At 47.0% G+C, this 17,031-nt stretch overlaps 2 protein-coding genes and 4 non-coding genes across 6 annotated transcripts in view; all 6 read left to right on the forward strand.

The window, feature by feature from the left end:
* The window catches only part of LOC126548087 (peroxiredoxin-6-like), a 150,255-nt gene that overhangs the window by 94,572 nt on the left and 38,652 nt on the right, over window positions 1-17,031 (forward strand). The window lies entirely within an intron of this gene.
* TRNAK-UUU (transfer RNA lysine (anticodon UUU)) lies at window positions 9,436-9,508 on the forward strand. Its single transcript has one exon. It is a non-coding gene; the product is annotated as a tRNA-Lys (tRNA).
* On the forward strand, window positions 9,696-9,768 carry TRNAK-UUU (transfer RNA lysine (anticodon UUU)). Its single transcript has one exon. It is a non-coding gene; the product is annotated as a tRNA-Lys (tRNA).
* TRNAK-UUU (transfer RNA lysine (anticodon UUU)) lies at window positions 9,956-10,028 on the forward strand. Its single transcript has one exon. It is a non-coding gene; the product is annotated as a tRNA-Lys (tRNA).
* On the forward strand, window positions 10,216-10,288 carry TRNAK-UUU (transfer RNA lysine (anticodon UUU)). Its single transcript has one exon. It is a non-coding gene; the product is annotated as a tRNA-Lys (tRNA).
* LOC140215501 (uncharacterized) lies at window positions 14,225-15,169 on the forward strand. Its single transcript, XM_072286018.1, has one exon. The coding sequence runs from the start codon at window positions 14,225-14,227 to the stop codon at window positions 15,167-15,169; it is 945 nt and encodes a 314-aa protein (XP_072142119.1).

Here is a 17,031-nt window from a genome sequence, read left to right on the forward strand (position 1 = left end):
GCCGGCCCGAGTGGCTCAGTCACTTGTTCATTCCAGTACGGCTCAGGGTCGCGATAAGAGTCCAGAGGCACTCATAAGTAGGTTGTTGCAGTGGTTAACCACCGAAGTCGAGCGAAGGGAAAGAACCAGCCACACAAACTTGTTCTTGCCAGTAAAGAAAGGGGGCCTTGGGCTGGCACACTTATTTGTCCCACAAGTTGTGTCGCGCTTTATGTACTTTCGCGATCAGAATGATATGTTCCTTCGCACAGTCATGCAAGTGCTTTTATGTCGTCACCTTCCAGGATTTGTTGTATGCTCGTGTGAACCAATGCATGGTGCCGTTAAAAGTCGTGCTTGCGTACAGAGTGTTACATGTGCGGTTTTCAGTGCAGTATCTCGCCAATATTACTAGGAAAAAACTGTATAAGGACCTAATTGACACTATGCTCCCTGTAGCGATTTACCGTATGTCAAACCATGGAGGCCCAGGAGATGTCCTCAAAAGGGCTAAAACAATACCAGTGCACCCTTCGGTAAAAGCTTTCTTCTTTAAACTACGCACTAACACATTATCAGTGAAAACATGGATGCATAACAATTAAGGGTATTTTTGTCCGTGGTCCATTAACTGCTTCTTATGCAAGAAACCTGAAACGATAGAGCATGCGTTTCTAGATTGCTGGGATTCATCTTTTCTGGGATGTGCTACGAAGGACTTTAAAGAAAGAGTTATATTTAGATCCACACGGAATAAGATTCTTGCCGGCAGAAACGGAGGCGTTTCCGTATGACTATTATGCTATAATGCTCCCAGGCCTCCACAGTTTGTCGAAAGCTAGAACGCAGTTCAACAATGCTGATGTCAGTTCGCGACCTACACCTGATCACTTCATTGAATCTGTAGTACGGTTCAGGGATGTCCATCGGGCACTGCCTGAACAGCCAACATGGATCGACGTGCTAGATAAACTTGCAGCATTGAAATAATTTTAATATGTCGTGCCAGCAAAATCCTTATTGACATGTTTTTTCTTTTGTATATTGTTTGGGTATGTCAAAGCCGGCAATAAAGAAAAACAACAAGCCCGAGTGGCTCAGTCGGTAGAGCGTTAGGGTTTTAACCGAACGGTCCAGCGTTCGAGCCCCTGCCCGGGCGAGGTCCCAACTTGTTTCTCTTTTTTATACCTACGAAAGTTTTGAATCCTTCTGAGCTGGTGCGAGTAGCTCTTTCTTGTGGACTATTAGGCTTTTAACCTAATGGTTCTGCGTGCTGGCTTAACTTTTTTCTTTTCCAATAGCGCGTTTTCTATGCAGGTGAAAGTTTGGGCAGCGTTCCCTGCAGACCCGAGTAGCTCACAGATTCTACTTCCGGCTACCGTTCGGTGCGGACGTAGGGTTGACTTGCTCCGGTGGGGCGGTGTTTGCGGCTCAGCCGAGCCGCGGAAACAGGATTATTGCCGATGAGGACAAGGAATACCAAGTTGTTTTGCCGTAATTGCCTACACGACCCTGCGTTTTTATACTGTTTTCCTTCACGGGGTCGTTACCACAAGGCCATTTCGCGTCGAAGATTTCCGGGACATGCTGGGTCGTCTGGGACTACTGCCCGAGGTTGTCACCTTGGGGGCGTTCCAGATGAACCACGTTTGGGCGGTTACGTTCAGGAACTCGGAGTCTACGAAGAAAATGGCGTGCGGCAAAGCTGAGGTGAAAGATAAAAGGTATCTAGTGTTGGACCCGGCTAACCAGGACACACGCGTGAAGGTTTTCTGGCTCCGTCACCATGTCCCGGCCGAAGACATCCGCGCGGCACTCGCAGCGTATGGAAAAGCCACTGACGTGACCAGAGAGCGCTGGTGTGTTGCGCAAGGCATCACGGACAAAGTTCCGACAACACGCACCGTAACATTGAAGCTCAAGGCGGCCGTGACCATTGAGGATTTGCCACATCAGTTTCGGGTAGCCGGTATATGATGGCACATCTCGTGGCCCCTGGAAGTGCTCCCTTATGCTTGAGGTGCAACCGCACGGGTCATATCAGGCGGGAGCGTCGTGTACCGCGATGTGCTATTTGCCGGCGCTTTGGGCACGAAGACAGCCAGTGTGTGCGGACGTATGCGAACATTGCAGGCCCTGCAAAGTCTGATGAGGTCTTACAAGAGCACGTCATGGATGCCGCTGGTGCCGAGGAAGCGGCCGGTGAATCAGACGTTACGCAAGGCTCAAAAACAAAAGTCCTCGCTACGCCAGACGGATCCTGCAGCACTCTAAAACATGGAAAGGACGATAAAGTGCAAAGAGCAGAGGCGGCCGCGGAAACGTTTGCCAAGGACGCAGTGACTAAGGTTGCCACAAAACACAGCAGTAAAGATAAAGCGAAGACAGCAGCGGACAAGGCAACCCATATGGACACCAGTGACCCAAGTGGTACGGACGCGAAGAGGTCCTTTGAGGAAAGCAATGACGGCGAACCAGGGAAAATCAAAGCGGTTCAAAACGAGCCAATGTCCAAAGAGCCAAAGACAACCAATGTCCGGCCACCGACTTTGAAGCCGGCGCCGAAAGTGCCGCCCGATAGGAAACCGTCGGCTTCAGCGCCGACATAGCATAATAGTGTGCGTATAGCGTAATAGTGTGTAAAAACGATTTCCGTTTTAACACGACAGCGTTAAGGAGCTCGTGTCGCAGAAAAGCCGGTGTCGTCGGTGTCGGCGTCGGTGTCGGCGACCGCGGCGTTGGCCGTGAGCGAAAAAGCCCGGCAGGCAATTCATAAATAAAAACAACTTGCAACATGGGCTGCGCGGGAATCGAACCAGGGTCTCCGGAGTGTGAGGCGGAGGGAGACGCTACCACTCAGCCACGAGTTCGATGCTGCAGAGCGGTACAAAAGCACCTCTAGTGAATGCGGTGTTGTCTTAGAAACGTGCCGTAGAAAGTTATACTGCGGTGTATATCGGAAATTATGAGCATGTAACTTACAGAAGTTGCAGTTACACGAGTAGCGAAGTACGTTTCCACTACATTTCTTCTGCGCTTTCCGCACACGCAGAGCCATCTTGCGGCAAACACAGAAGACTCCCTCCTCTCTATGTACGGTGCTGCCCCGACAGGTGGCGCGCCACGCGCGCATTGGGGCTGTGCGGGGACCGGTGCGAGGCTGGTCGCGGCCCCGACTCCCTCTCCCCTGACGACGCTTCGCCGTGCTCCCTCACGGGTTGCAGAATCAAGCGTCCTTCCTTTCTTTAGATCACTATCTATATATCTCTCTGCCCGTGCCGATCAGGACGTTTGGCTGGCGTAGATCGTTTCCCCCTCCGAGACACTGAGTTCTTTGGTTCGTTCCGCTTGCTCAGGCGCACGTTTCGTTGCCGCGCCGAACGCTGCGTTGCTCGACGCCCACCGCGTGATTGGTGGGTGCAAAGTCCGATGCGGGGCGCCTCGTAAGTGATCGTAGCGCATTATCGTACACCCCTTGGCGGGCCGACGGGAATGCTTTCGTTTCACTCTTTCGCGTCCTCCAATTTTTCCTTTTATTTTATTTCTTTAGGGAGGGGGGACGTTGCTGGGGAACGGTGAGGTAGCGGGCAACTGCAACAAGACGCAATTTTCGGGATGGAAATTCATGAATATGGCATCCAACAACGACAGTCCAGAGCATGGTTTTCGCTGCTCTATGCCGGTAAACGTGAGTGTGCAGCGGGTTGTGGGCAGTGAATGTAGGTGCTGGCCGGTCCTTTCCTTCTTCATAACAAAATGAATTCCACCAATGTCGCGTTACGTACGTGTTGGAAGTATAAAATGAAGGGGCCTTGGTTCTAAACCAAAACAGTACCAGCTAAGCAGGCTGTTCGTGGAAACTGATCTTGACATTATCGCAGCTATCGCAGTGCAAGAAATTAAAATCGAAAGTGAAGAAGGAACGGAACGTATGGTAGCGGCTTTTCGGCCACAGTATTATGTGTGTGTATCACATTGTGTACGGAGGTCTGGTGGGTGCGCCCTTTTTGTTCGCAGTTCTGTGGACGTAGTTATTGAAAACGTGGTTTGTGATGTTAATAGCCGACAAATAGTGTGCGACTTTGTGATTGGAGCAGTGAAGTGACGACCGATATGTGTTTACGCACCTAACAAGGAATGTGAACGCAAGATTTTCTTCCAATGCCTTAAAAGCCAATTTAATTGTCAAACCAACATTTTATTGATGGGGGACTTCAATTGTGTGTGTTACGCTGAGGACAGAGTGCTAAGCCCGCCTGTTCACGACGGAAGCGCGCAATTCTTAGCCGAAATTGTTGGCGAAGTGAATTTGGTAGATGTGGGCCATGTCATGGGAAATGGTACGAATCCAAGGTTCACGCTTTTTCAAGGAGTCAGCCATGCACGATTAGATTGAATTTATATGTCTGCTGATTTGATTCCAAGGTATAGCAACTATGAGGTAAAATCTGTGTCATGTAGTGACCAGTGTTTCGTTATGTTTGCGTTGGACCCTAGAAAAAAAAATTATATGGGCGTTGTACAAATTAAATTCTAAGCTACTAGATGATGATGTTTTTGTTAAGAAAATTAAAGATCATATGCCGAACCTATTAGAAAAGGACCATCAAAGTATTGCAGAAGCATGGGAGTTTTTCAAGCAGGAAACGAAGTTAATGGCAATGGAAAGATCATGCACTTTACGACAGGAGGAACAAAGAAAAGAAAAAGAGTTGCAGTGTCAACTTCTACTTAACGATGGAAGGTTCTTGCCCAGGTAGCTTTGCGAAGGGAATAAAAGAAGTAAAAGCTCAGTTAGAAAGCGGTGATCCAGAGAAATAGCGAGGTGCGGTTATACGTGCGCGCGCAGAAAGATTACGGTGCGGTGAAGTATCGACCAACAGAGCTCTTTCGGACGAAAAGAGCTACGCTTCACGAAAGGAGGTAAAAGCCATCACATATCGAAACAAATTGTGCGTGAGAACCATCACATTCAGCGGGCTGTATATGAGTATTACAGCTTACAGCGAGTTGTTAGGCAGTAAACGCGAGCACTCGTAAGGTTTAGATAGTCAGTTTTTGAGGTTTCTTCCGAAGTTGGATGAGGACGCAAGGCTGAGCCTTGAGTAGCCAATTACTGTCGCAGAAGTAGAACGAGCAATAAATGAGTTAGCTGCAGGTAAAGCGCCAGGCCCCGACGGTTTAGGCGCCGCTTTTTATAAGGCTTTTAAATCAGAAATGGCAATAATTTTACATCAGTTAATTAACGAGGCATATGAGAAACAAGTTCTACCACCTTCGTTTCTTGAGAGCCATGGGGTGTTAATACCAGAGTGTCAAGACCCTCAAACTCTACTCTCGGTGCGGGCATATCGTCCCATTAGCCTTATAAATAAGGACTACAAGATATACGCGAAAGTTCTCGGGAGGCAACTACAGACGGTCATACAGAAGTTAGTGGGACCACATAAGACGTGTGAAATAAAAGGACGGTCTATTATGACAAACATTCATGTGGCACGGACGGTCCTAGAGTGTTGTGATGACTTTTCAGAGAAGGTGGCAATATTACAGTTGGACCTGGAAAAGACATTCATAGAATGGCGCATAAAATCCTTTTTTTTATACTTGAACATGTCAACGTTAGATGTATGTTATTACGAGGTGCTAAATTGTGCTATGATCAAATAGTTTCTAAGATTATAATTAATAATACATTCTCGGAAAATATACAACTGAAATCTTCTTTGAGACAAGGTTGCTGTTTGTCACCTTTTTTTTTTGCACTATATTTGGAGCCATTTTGTTTAAAGGTACTTTTGTGTAGTGAAATTGTACCTTATCGTGTAGGCGCGAGTGAAATAAAGATACTAGCATACGCAGATGACGTAGCAGTGTTGTGCCGTGATAAAGAAAGCGTTAATGAAGCGGTTGATGTGGCCAAAAATTTTTGCAAAATGTCAGGAAGTGTCGTTAATTGGGGAAAATCAGCAGGAATATTGCACGGGGTTTGGGAACACTTTGCCAGTGAAATGCAAAGTGTACAGTGGACGACTACCCCTACTAGGTACCTCGGTGTACCGCTACAGCATTTTCGGGACACGAAAGAGTACTGGAAAGAGCAATGCACAGAAGTGACGGAAAAAACAAAACAATTTGGTGGGAGGGACCTTTCCATGTTCGCGAGAGCAACCGTATGCAACCTCTTTCTCGTCGCTAAGATTTGGCTCGTGCTACAGGCCATATGCGCATCAAGAACGAGCGTACAGAAACTGCACCGGGAATTTTCCCTATTTATCTGGGGATCTATGTGGGAACGTACCAGCCGCACCAATTTGTTCACATCGGTTAAACGAGGCGGCCTGGGCCTAGCTCACTTGTTCTTAAGCAAGTTGTCTCACGATTTATGTTCTTACGCGATCAACAAAATGTATTTTTATTAACTGTGTTTCAGGAGCGTCTGATTGACGCTCTACCAAATTATGTTGTGTCAACATGACTAGCGCGAGCAACTATGATCAAGGGCTTTCCGCGTGAAGTTGTATGGGCGTACCAATTCTTGTGCACGCGTTTTTCTTTAGGGTATTTAAACAGTGTTAAGCGAAATAAGCTCTACAAAGATGTTGTCGACACATTGCTGCCTACACCAATATATAGGACCAAGTTTTGTATAGAAAATGGAGGAAATGTGTTAAAAAGGGTAAGGTGGATGCCGGTGCGCTCGTCAGCCAAGTCCTTTTTCTTTCAACTTCACAGCGAAACGTTACCGGTTAAGCCATGACTCCAACAAAAAGGTTTGTTTGTAGCATGGTCAGTCAACTGTTTAATATGCAGAAAACCCGAAACAATAGACCATATGTTGCTGGACTGCCCAGACGCAGTATTCTTGTGGGACATTTTGCAACGAACTTTGAAAAAGGAGCTACTGGTGACGCCGTACGCAATCCGCTTTCTCCCTACATCAAATGATGATGGAGTTCCTCATGATATGTTCATGTTATTGTGTCTACACAGTCTATGGAAAACACGAATGGCGATACGTCATGAGCATATTAAGATTCAGTTGTCGAGGGAAAACTTTATTGACAGCATGCTCCTCATGCGGGAAGTGTACAAGGCAAGAAACGAGGACGATGGCTGGATTTCAGTATTAAATGAGCTAGCATCTATGAAGTGCTTTTAAATACCTCGCGTCAGAGTGGCAGATGCTTTTAAATTTTTCTCGCAGTGTTTTGTTCATATTTGTATGTATTGCCAACCGGCAATAAAGGAAAAAACCCATTAACTCAGTCAGTATAGCGTTAGGCTTCCAACCTAACGGTCCAGGGTTCGAGCCCCTGCTCGGGCGAGACTGTAACTCTTTTCCTTTTTGTGCATACGAAACTTTTGAATCCTTCTGAGCTGGTGCGAGTAGCTCTTTATCGTGGACTTTTTTTTCTTTACTACGAACATGGCAACATACAAAACAAGACATTCTAACAATACACAACAGTCACGACAAGAATCTCTGCCAATGGGTGGCAGTCACGAGGCTAAAAACGCTTGAAATTCGCAAGCTCGGTCACCAAACTGAGCCATGTTGGTTTTTCTTTTTGCAAATTATACATTTCCTCAATATAACAAATGCTTTCAATAAAGTATTCTCTAACAGGCCGGGCGTTTATTTCGGCATGTCTCACGGCTATTCTAGTTTTTCATAAACTATGTAAGGATACCCGCCTGAACATGTCATACGGTACATTGTCTTCATTTAAAGTAGGCAAGAAACGAATCCCATATGGTGTAATCGGCAAGTCCTTCTTTAGCGTTCTCTGTAAAATGCCCCAATGGAACACAGCATCCCAGCAGTCAAGAAATATGTGTTCAACCGTTTAGGGTTTCCGGCATAGTAAACAGTTCACGCTCCGAGGCACAGAAAGTCCTTTTTCATCTGCCTACCGCTTTCACAGGTAAAGTATTGGTGTGGAGCTGAAAAAAAAAGGACTTTACCGACGGGCGTACTGGCATTCGTTTTACTCTCTTTAGAACGTCCTTTTCAGGTCCAATGCAGAACATCGAGCGATACAATGGCACCGGTAACATTGTGTCTATCAGCTCCTTATATAAGCGCTTTCGTGGCACCCTACATAAGTATTCCATGGAAAAGCGAACTTTTGACAGCTGAAAACCCCAGACTACTTCTTTTAGGAAACCACGCACTCTGCTTTGACTGCACCGACGTGACGATACAATGAATTCAGGCATAGCTTCGCTCCGCCTTGTTTGAAACATAGTTAACAAAAATGGGTCATTTTGATCCCGTAAGTAAACAAACCTCGACACAATCTGCCTAATGAATAAATCTGCCAGACCTAATCCTCCACTTTTAACAGAACGAAAGAGATTAGTGCGACTGGTGCGCTCCCAGCTTGAACCCCACACAAACACTGCGAGTAATCTGTGCAAACGTTGTTTGTTAGACCTTGACATGCACAACGCTTGAAGCACGTAAGAAATTTTGGCAACGGCAAACAGGTTGCACACCGTCGCACGAGCAAACATTGAGAAATTGCGGCCTCCCCTTTTAAGCGTACACTCACGAGCCCTTTCAGCTTCGGCATTCCAGTAATCAACCGCTTCACGGTAGGGCTCAAGCGGCACCTCTAGGTACTTTGCCGGCGTGATTGTGCAGCGGATATTTGCAAACGTACACGGATGGTCTTCCCAGTTGCCGATCCATAGCCCTAGGGATTTATCAAATTTGATGGCACTGCCTGTCATTCTACGGTATGATAACGCTTCTGCGAACGCTATTTCGACGCTTTCTTTATCCCTACAAAACAACGCGATGTCGTCCGCGTATGCGAGTACTTTCGTTTCCGCGGACTGCACTCTGGAAACGGATATTCTATTGTCATTCTTGATTTTCCTACAAAATGGCTCTAGGTATACTGCGAATAAAAGAGGGGACAAACCATACTCCTGGCGCACAGATTTTAGAATGAGGCTGGCGGTACAGTCTTGGAAACACATCTTTACCCCATCTAAGATAAAATCTCCTGCATTTATATGTTCTAGAATACTGAAAACAGTTTTATGGGCCACACGGTCGACAGCCATCTGCATATCTAACTGTAATATGGCAGTATTAACCTAGGTCGTTAAAGTATTATAAAATGCTTCTGCCGATATGAATGCTTGTGTAGATAGATCTTCCTTTATTGCCGCATGTTTCATGCGACCCTACTATGCCGGTCACCACTCCCTGTAATCGCTTTCCGAGCACTCTTGTAAATATCTTATAGTCTACATTCATCATGTGATATCGGGCGGTAAGCGTCGACAGCTAACAATTTTTCTGGGTCCTCTGATTTCGGTATCAACACTACGTGCGATTAGGCTTTTAACGCTACAGTTCTGGTCGATGGCTTAGCTTCTTTTTCTTTTCCGATAGTGCGTTTTCTGTGCAGGCGAAAGTTTGGGCAGCATTACTTGCAGGCCCGAGTAGCTCAGTCGGTAGAGCGTTAGGCTTTTAACCTAACGGTCCAGGGTTCGAGCCCCTGCTCGGGCGAGACCGTAACTTTTTCCCTTTTTTATGCGTACGAAAGTTTTGAGTCATTGTGAGCTGGTGCGAGTAGCTCTTTCTCGTGGACTATTAGGCTTTTAACGCTACAGTTCCGGTTGATGGCTTAGCTTCTTTTCCTTTTCCGATAGTGCGTTTTCTGTGCAGGCGAAAGTTTGGGCAGCATTACTTGCAGGCCCGAGTAGCTCAGTCGGTAGAGCGTTAGGCTTTTAACCTAACGGTCCAGGGTTCGAGCCCCTGCTCGGGCGAGACCGTAACTTTTTCCCTTTTTTATGCGTACGAAAGTTTTGAGTCATTGTGAGCTGGTGCGAGTAGCTCTTTCTCGTGGACTATTAGGCTTTTAACGTAACAGTTCCGGTTGATGGCTTAGCTTCTTTTTCTTTTCCGATAGTGCGTTTTCTGTGCAGGCGAAAGTTTGGGCAGCATTACTTGCAGGCCCGAGTAGCTCAGTCGGTAGAGCGTTAGGCTTTTAACCTAACGGTCCAGGGTTCGAGCCCCTGCTCGGGCGAGACCGTAACTTTTTCCCTTTTTTATGCGTACGAAAGTTTTGAGTCATTGTGAGCTGGTGCGAGTAGCTCTTTCTCGTGGACTATTAGGCTTTTAACGTAACAGTTCCGGTTGATGGCTTAGCTTCTTTTTCTTTTCCGATAGTGCGTTTTCTGTGCAGGCGAAAGTTTGGGCAGCATTACTTGCAGGCCCGAGTAGCTCAGTCGGTAGAGCGTTAGGCTTTTAACCTAACGGTCCAGGGTTCGAGCCCCTGCTCGGGCGAGACCGTAACTTTTTCCCTTTTTTATGCGTACGAAAGTTTTGAGTCATTGTGAGCTGGTGCGAGTAGCTCTTTCTCGTGGACTATTAGGCTTTTAACGTAACAGTTCCGCTTGATGGCGTCGCTTCTTGTTCTTTTCCAATAGTGCGTTTTCTATGCAGCCGAAAGTTTCGCCCCTTTTTCTTTTTTTTTCTTTCTTTTAATGTCTTTTCCTTTATTTTATCACTGTACGGGAACCCTCCTAAAAAAAAAGAAAAAAAAAAGAACGATATATATCTTCAAATATGTATGGCCTCACACTCACATGTGCAGGTCATAAATACCAGGCTCTGTAGCCGAGTGCCATCCATGCGGTATAACCGAGCTCAGACTGGTCCACCTTGACTGACCAAATAGGGCACCACTGTAGGTTAAATGAGGCGTACAACTCCTGCGGGACCCGCCGTGGTTGCTCAGTGGTTATGGTGTTAGACTGCTGAGCACGAGGTCGCGGGATCGGACCCCGACCACGGCGGCCGCATTTCGATGGGGGCGAAATGCGAAAACACCCGTGTACTTAGAATTAGGTGCACGTTAAAGAACCCCAGGTGGTCGAAATTTTCGGAGTCCTCCACTACGGCGTGCATAATCAGAAAGTGGTTTTGTCACGTACAACCCCATAAATGAATTTTTAATTTAACTCCTACGGGGACGGCAGAGTATCCGTCTCCAGTGCAAGAGGACCGTGATTCAAATCCCGGTGCCGCGCTATTCTCCACCGGAAAATACAAAAAAAAAAAAACGTGTGTTGAGAAAATTGCACAAACAGGCCTGGAGTGCGGCCTGATCCCGGTGACCAGAACCGGTAACGCACTCTCTCACCAGAGCAGGATTGGCCACCCTGGTGCAGTACTTGGCCACAACCTCCTATATGAATACAACAATCGAACCCCGGCCCTCAGTCCCCAGCAGCCGCGAAGCAACTGACCACGGCGGCGGTCAGATCTGTGACGCTGCAGAGGGTGCTAAGAATACCTGGCTCCGGACAGGCCGCCATTGGAATCTGAACCTGGCAACGTTTAACGTTAGAACGCTATCTAGTGAGGCGAGTCTAGCAGTGTTATTGGAGGAATTAGAGGGTAGTAAATGGGATATAATAGGGCTCAGTGAGGTTAGGAGGACAAAAGAAGCATATACAGTGCTGAAAAGCGGGCATGTACTGTGTTACCGGGGCTTAGCGGACAGACGAGAACTAGGAGTCGGATTCCTGATTAATAAGGAAATAGCTGGTAACATACAGGAATTCTATAGCATTAACGAGAGGGTGGCATGTCTTGTTGTGAAACTTAATAAGAGGTACAAAATGAAGGTTGTACAGGTCTACGCTCCTACATCTAGTCATGATGACCAGGAAGTCGAAAGCTTTTATGAAGACGTAGAATCGGCGATGAGTAAAGTCAAAACAAAATACACTATACTGATGGGCGACTTCAATGCCAGGGTAGGCAAGAAGCAGGCTGGAGACAAGTCAGTGGGGGAATATGGCATAGGCTCTAGGAATAGCAGAGGAGAATTATTAGTAGAGTTTGCAGAACAGAATAATATGCGGATAATGAATACCTTTTTCCGCAAGCGGGTTAGCCGAAAGTGGACGTGGAGGAGCCCGAATGGTGAGACTAGAAATGAAATCGACTTCGTACTCTGCGCGAACCCTGGCATCATTCAAGATGTAGACGTGCTCGGCAAGGTACGCTGCAGTGACCACAGGATGGTAAGAACTCGAATTAGCCTAGACTTGAGGAGGGAACGAAAGAAACTGGTACACAAGAAGCCAATCAATGAGTTAGCGGTAAGAGAGAAACTAGAGGAATTCCGGATCAAACTACAGAACAGGTATTCGGCTTTAACTGAGGAAGAGGGCCTTAGTGTTGAAGCAATGAACGACAACCTCATGGGCATCATTAAGGAGTGCGCAATAGAAGTCGGTGGTAACGCCGTTAGACAGGAAACCAGTAAGCTATCGCAGGAGACGAAAGATCTGATCAAGAAACGCCAATGTATGAAAGCCTCTAATCCTACAGCTAGAATAGAACTGGCAGAACTTTCTAAGTTAATCAACAAGCGTAAGACAGCGGACATCAGGAACTATAATATGGATAGAATTGAACAGGCTCTCAGGAACGGAGGAAGCATAAAAACAGTGAAGAAGAAACTAGGAATAGGCAAGAATCAGATGTGTGCGTTAAGAGACAAAGCCGGCAATATCGTTACTAATATGGATGAGATAGTTCAAGTGGCTGAGGAGTTCTATAGAGATTTATACAGTACCAGTGGCACCCACGACGATAGTGGAAGAGAGAATAGCCTAGAGGAATTCGAAATCCCACAGGTAACGCCAGAAGAAGTAAAGAAAGCCTTAGGAGCTATGCAAAGGGGGAAGGCAGCTGGGGAGGATCAGGTAACAGCAGATTTGTTGAAGGATGGTGGTCAGATTGTTCTAGAGAAACTGGCCACCCTGTATACGCAATGCCTCATAACCTCGAGCGTACCGGAATCTTGGAAGAACGCTAACATAATCCTAATCCATAAGAAAGGGGACGCCAAAGACTTGAAAAATTATAGACCGATCAGCTTACTGTCCGTTGCCTACAAAGTATTTACCAAGGTAATCGCAAATAGTATCAGGAACACCTTAGACTTCTGTCAACCAAAGGACCAGGCAGGATTCCGTAAAGGCTACTCAACAATAGACCATATTCACACTATCAATCAAGTGATAGAGAAATGTGCAGAATATAACCAACCCTTATATATAGCTTTCATTGATTACGAGAAAGCGTTTGATTCAGTCGAAACCTCAGCAGTCATGGAGGCATTACGGAATCAGGGTGTAGTTGAGCCATATGTAAAAATACTGGAAGATATCTATAGCGGCTCCACAGCCACCGTAGTCCTCCACAAAGAAAGCAACAAAATCCCTATAAAGAAAGGCGTCAGACAGGGAGATACGATATCTCCAATGCTATTCACAGCATGTTTACAGGAGGTATTCAGAGGCCTGGAGTGGGAAGAATTGGGGATAAAAGTTGATGGAGAATACCTTAGCAACTTGCGATTCGCTGATGATATTGCCTTGCTTAGTAACTCAGGAGACCAATTGCAATGCATGCTCACTGACCTGGAGAGGCAAAGCAGAAGGGTGGGTCTGAAAATTAATCTGCAGAAAACTAAAGTACTGTTTAACAGTCTCGGAAGAGAACAGCAGTTTACGATAGGTAGCGAAACACTGGAAGTGGTAAGGGAATACATCTACTTAGGGCAGGTAGTGACCACGGATCCGGATCATGAGACTGAAATAACCAGAAGAATAAGAATGGGTTGGGGTGCGTTTGGCAGGCATTCTCAAATCATGAACAGTAGGTTGCCACTATCCCTCAAAAGGAAAGTGTACAACAGCTGTGTGTTACCAGTACTCACATATGGGGCAGAAACCTGGAGGCTTACGAAAAGGGTTCTGCTGAAATTGAGGACGACGCAACGAGCTATGGAAAGAAGAATGATGGGTGTAACGCTAAGGGATAAGAAAAGAGCAGATTGGGTGAGGCAACAAACGCGGGTAAACGACATCTTAGTTGAAATCAGGAAAAAGAAATGGGCATGGGCCGGACATGTAATGAGGAGGGAAGATAACCGATGGTCACTAAGAGCTACGGACTGGATTCCAAGGGAAGGGAAGCGTAGCAGGGGGCGGCAGAAAGTTAGGTGGGCAGATGACATTAAGACGTTTGCAGGGACAACATGGCCACAATTAGTACATGACCGGGGTAGTTGGAGAAGTATGGGAGAGGCCTTTGCCCTGCAGTGGGCGTAACTAGGCTGATGATGATGATGATGATGACTTGCAGGCCCGAGTAGCTTAGTCGATTCCACTTCCGGCCACCGCAGTGAACGGTCGCGGAATGTTTTGCTCCGAAGGGGCGGTTACAGCGGCCCAGCAGGGCCGCGGTCTCAGGTTGAACGACACACCGAAGGAAGATTATCAGGTTATATTGCCGCAACTACCTACAGGATCGACAGTTACAACGACCGTTTTTTTGCACGGAGACGTGAAGGCGAGGCCCTACCGAGTCGAGCATTTCCGTGAGGCACCTGACTATCTGCAGCTGATGCCAGAAGTGGAGGCCCTCTGTGCCTATCAGATGAACCACGTCTGGGCCATCACTTTCAAGGACGAAAAGGGCAAACAAAAGATTTTGTCTGCCCCAGCCTTCAGCGTAAAGGACCACCGATGCATGGTAATAGACCCTCGAAATCAAGACGTCAGGATGAAGCTGTATTGGCTTCTACATACGACTCCGGACGACGAAGTCAGAGGTGCCCTGGCGCCTTTTGGGAAGGTCAGCGAAATTTCGAGGGAAAAGTGGCGCGTTGCAGGCTGCAACGACAAAGGCTCCCACACGCGCCTGGTGTCCCTACGGCTGAAGGTAGGCGTTAGCGTGGAAGACCTGCCTCATCAACTTCGCGTCGGGGAAGACCATGCGCTCGTGCACGTGCCAGGCAGACCCCCGCTCTGCCTCCGGTGCCATGGCACCGGTCACATACGGCGCGAGTGCCGAGTTCCGCGTTGCAAGCTCTGTCATCGCTATGGCCACGACGAGAGTCAATGCGCGCGTAGCTACGCCAGTGTGACCGGAACTGGGCGAAGCGACACTGTCGATGAGCACCTCATGGACCAAGTCGACGCGGAGGAGACCGTCAGTGGAGGCGAGAAGCCGACAACGTCGGGTGCCACGCCTTCTGTCCCATCCGAAAACAAGGGACCTATGAAAGCTGCGGTCAGTCAAAATGGAAAGAACGATGAGCCTCAGAATACTTCAGAGGCCGTGGAAACTTCTAACTCCTAGCAGCTGTGCTGCCGTTAGCGAGACGGAAGAGAGCGGTACCGCAATGGAGGGCATCAACTCGGAAGGAGGAAAAACCAACCCTGGCGTCGCTGTCTCAAAGAGACCACGGGAAAATACCATCGAAGACGACAACCGAGAGAAGGTCAACGCCGGTGAACCGCCCCCAAAGGCAGGGTCCCACCGTAGGGCTCCCCTGAAGGTGAAGCCCAACGTGCCTCCAGACAGGAGGACTACACCGACAGGGCCTCCGCGTTAGCGGAGGGCGCTGTCCGAGGGACGACCTTACCGCTAGACTGGAGCGGGACGCGCAGCACGAAACGTCGCCATGCCAACCCACAAGGAAAACGCCTCGGCTTCGCCATGTTTGACGAAGCACTCAGAATCAGTGCGATATAACAGTGTAAGTGTGCGTCCTGTCAATTCGGCACAATCACCCAGCGGTCAGCTTGACCTTTCGCTTTCTATGAATTCAACGTCTTTATCGGCATTAAGAATTGGCACTCTGAATGTGCGCGGTCTCACGGCAAGAAAGCGGCAAGTGCAGTTAAGACGTCTGATAAAAGAAAATACCATCGATATTCTAGCCTTACAGGAATCAAAAATAGACAGCGAGGAGCAGGCGGACCGCATGGTCCAAACTTACGCATTAGATTTCAACGTTTGTGTTTGCCATGCCGTTGGAAAGTCTGGCGATTGTGCTATCTTTCTGAAACGAGGTATCGGAATCGTTGAAGAGGGTGTTATCACCTCTGATGACGGACGGTTAGCATTGTGCGACTTTTATTTAAACCAAGTACAATGGCGAATTATATGTGTGTACGCGCCGAACCAAATGTCAGAAAGAAAAGTTTTTTTGATCATGTCGCTGGATTTCTAAAGTGTGACAGGCAACTCATTTTGCTTGGCGATTTTAATTGTATTTGCATGCCCGAAAACTCAGTTAAGAATTAACCAGTACGGGACAAAAGTGCCCTACAGCTTAAAGCGTTGGTGGATGAATGCGGCCTTGTTGATGTAGGGGACATATTCCGTGGAAATCAAGTGCAATTTACCCACGTTCAGGGCGAAAGCCACGCACGATTAGATCGCGTGTATATTTCTTCGGATGTTATGTCTATGTGCTGTAACTATGCCGTGAAACATGTTAGTTTTAGTGATCATAGCTTCGTAATGTTTGAAATAGGTAGAAAGCGCAAAGTCTCTGCATTCAACTGGGAACTGTGGAAATTAAATGAACAGCTCTTAACCGATGACACATTTGTCCAAATAGTACGCGAGAAATTGGAAATAGTGTCCACGAGTCACAAAAATTTCATCGAAGCTTGGGAACAATTCAAGTGCGAAGTTAAACAAAGTGCAATAGACAGATCATGCATACTACGACATAAAGAAAAACAAAAGGAAAAAGAACTACAGAGCACACTTGATTTCCTTTTGAATGCAGAGACTACAATACCGGGTTTGTTTAAAAGTGGAGTTGAAGATGTTAAAAGACAGATGGAACAGATGGAAGAAGAAAAATATAAAGGCGCTGTTATTAGAGCGCGTTCAGAGAGGTTTTGGTTAGGCGAAAGACCAACCAAGAGGGCGATTGGTGAAGAAAAAAAATATGCAACAAAAAGCGAAATAAATGAAATTCGCTGCCGAAACGAAGTCTCGACAGATAAGAGCGTCATTGAAACAGCATTTGTAGAGCGATACCGTAGTTTGCTCGGCAACGAAGTGCAAGTAAATGATATATTTATAAACGACTATGTTAAGCAAATGCCAAGGCTTGACGAGGATATTAAACTAGAACTTGAAAGACAAATCACTAGAGATGAAATCAAACAAGCAATTGAAGATTTGAGCAAAGGAAAGGC

The sequence above is a fragment of the Dermacentor andersoni genome, chromosome 1 (genome assembly GCF_023375885.2).
Source record: "Dermacentor andersoni chromosome 1, qqDerAnde1_hic_scaffold, whole genome shotgun sequence".
In the NCBI taxonomy this organism is placed as follows: domain Eukaryota; kingdom Metazoa; phylum Arthropoda; class Arachnida; order Ixodida; family Ixodidae; genus Dermacentor; species Dermacentor andersoni.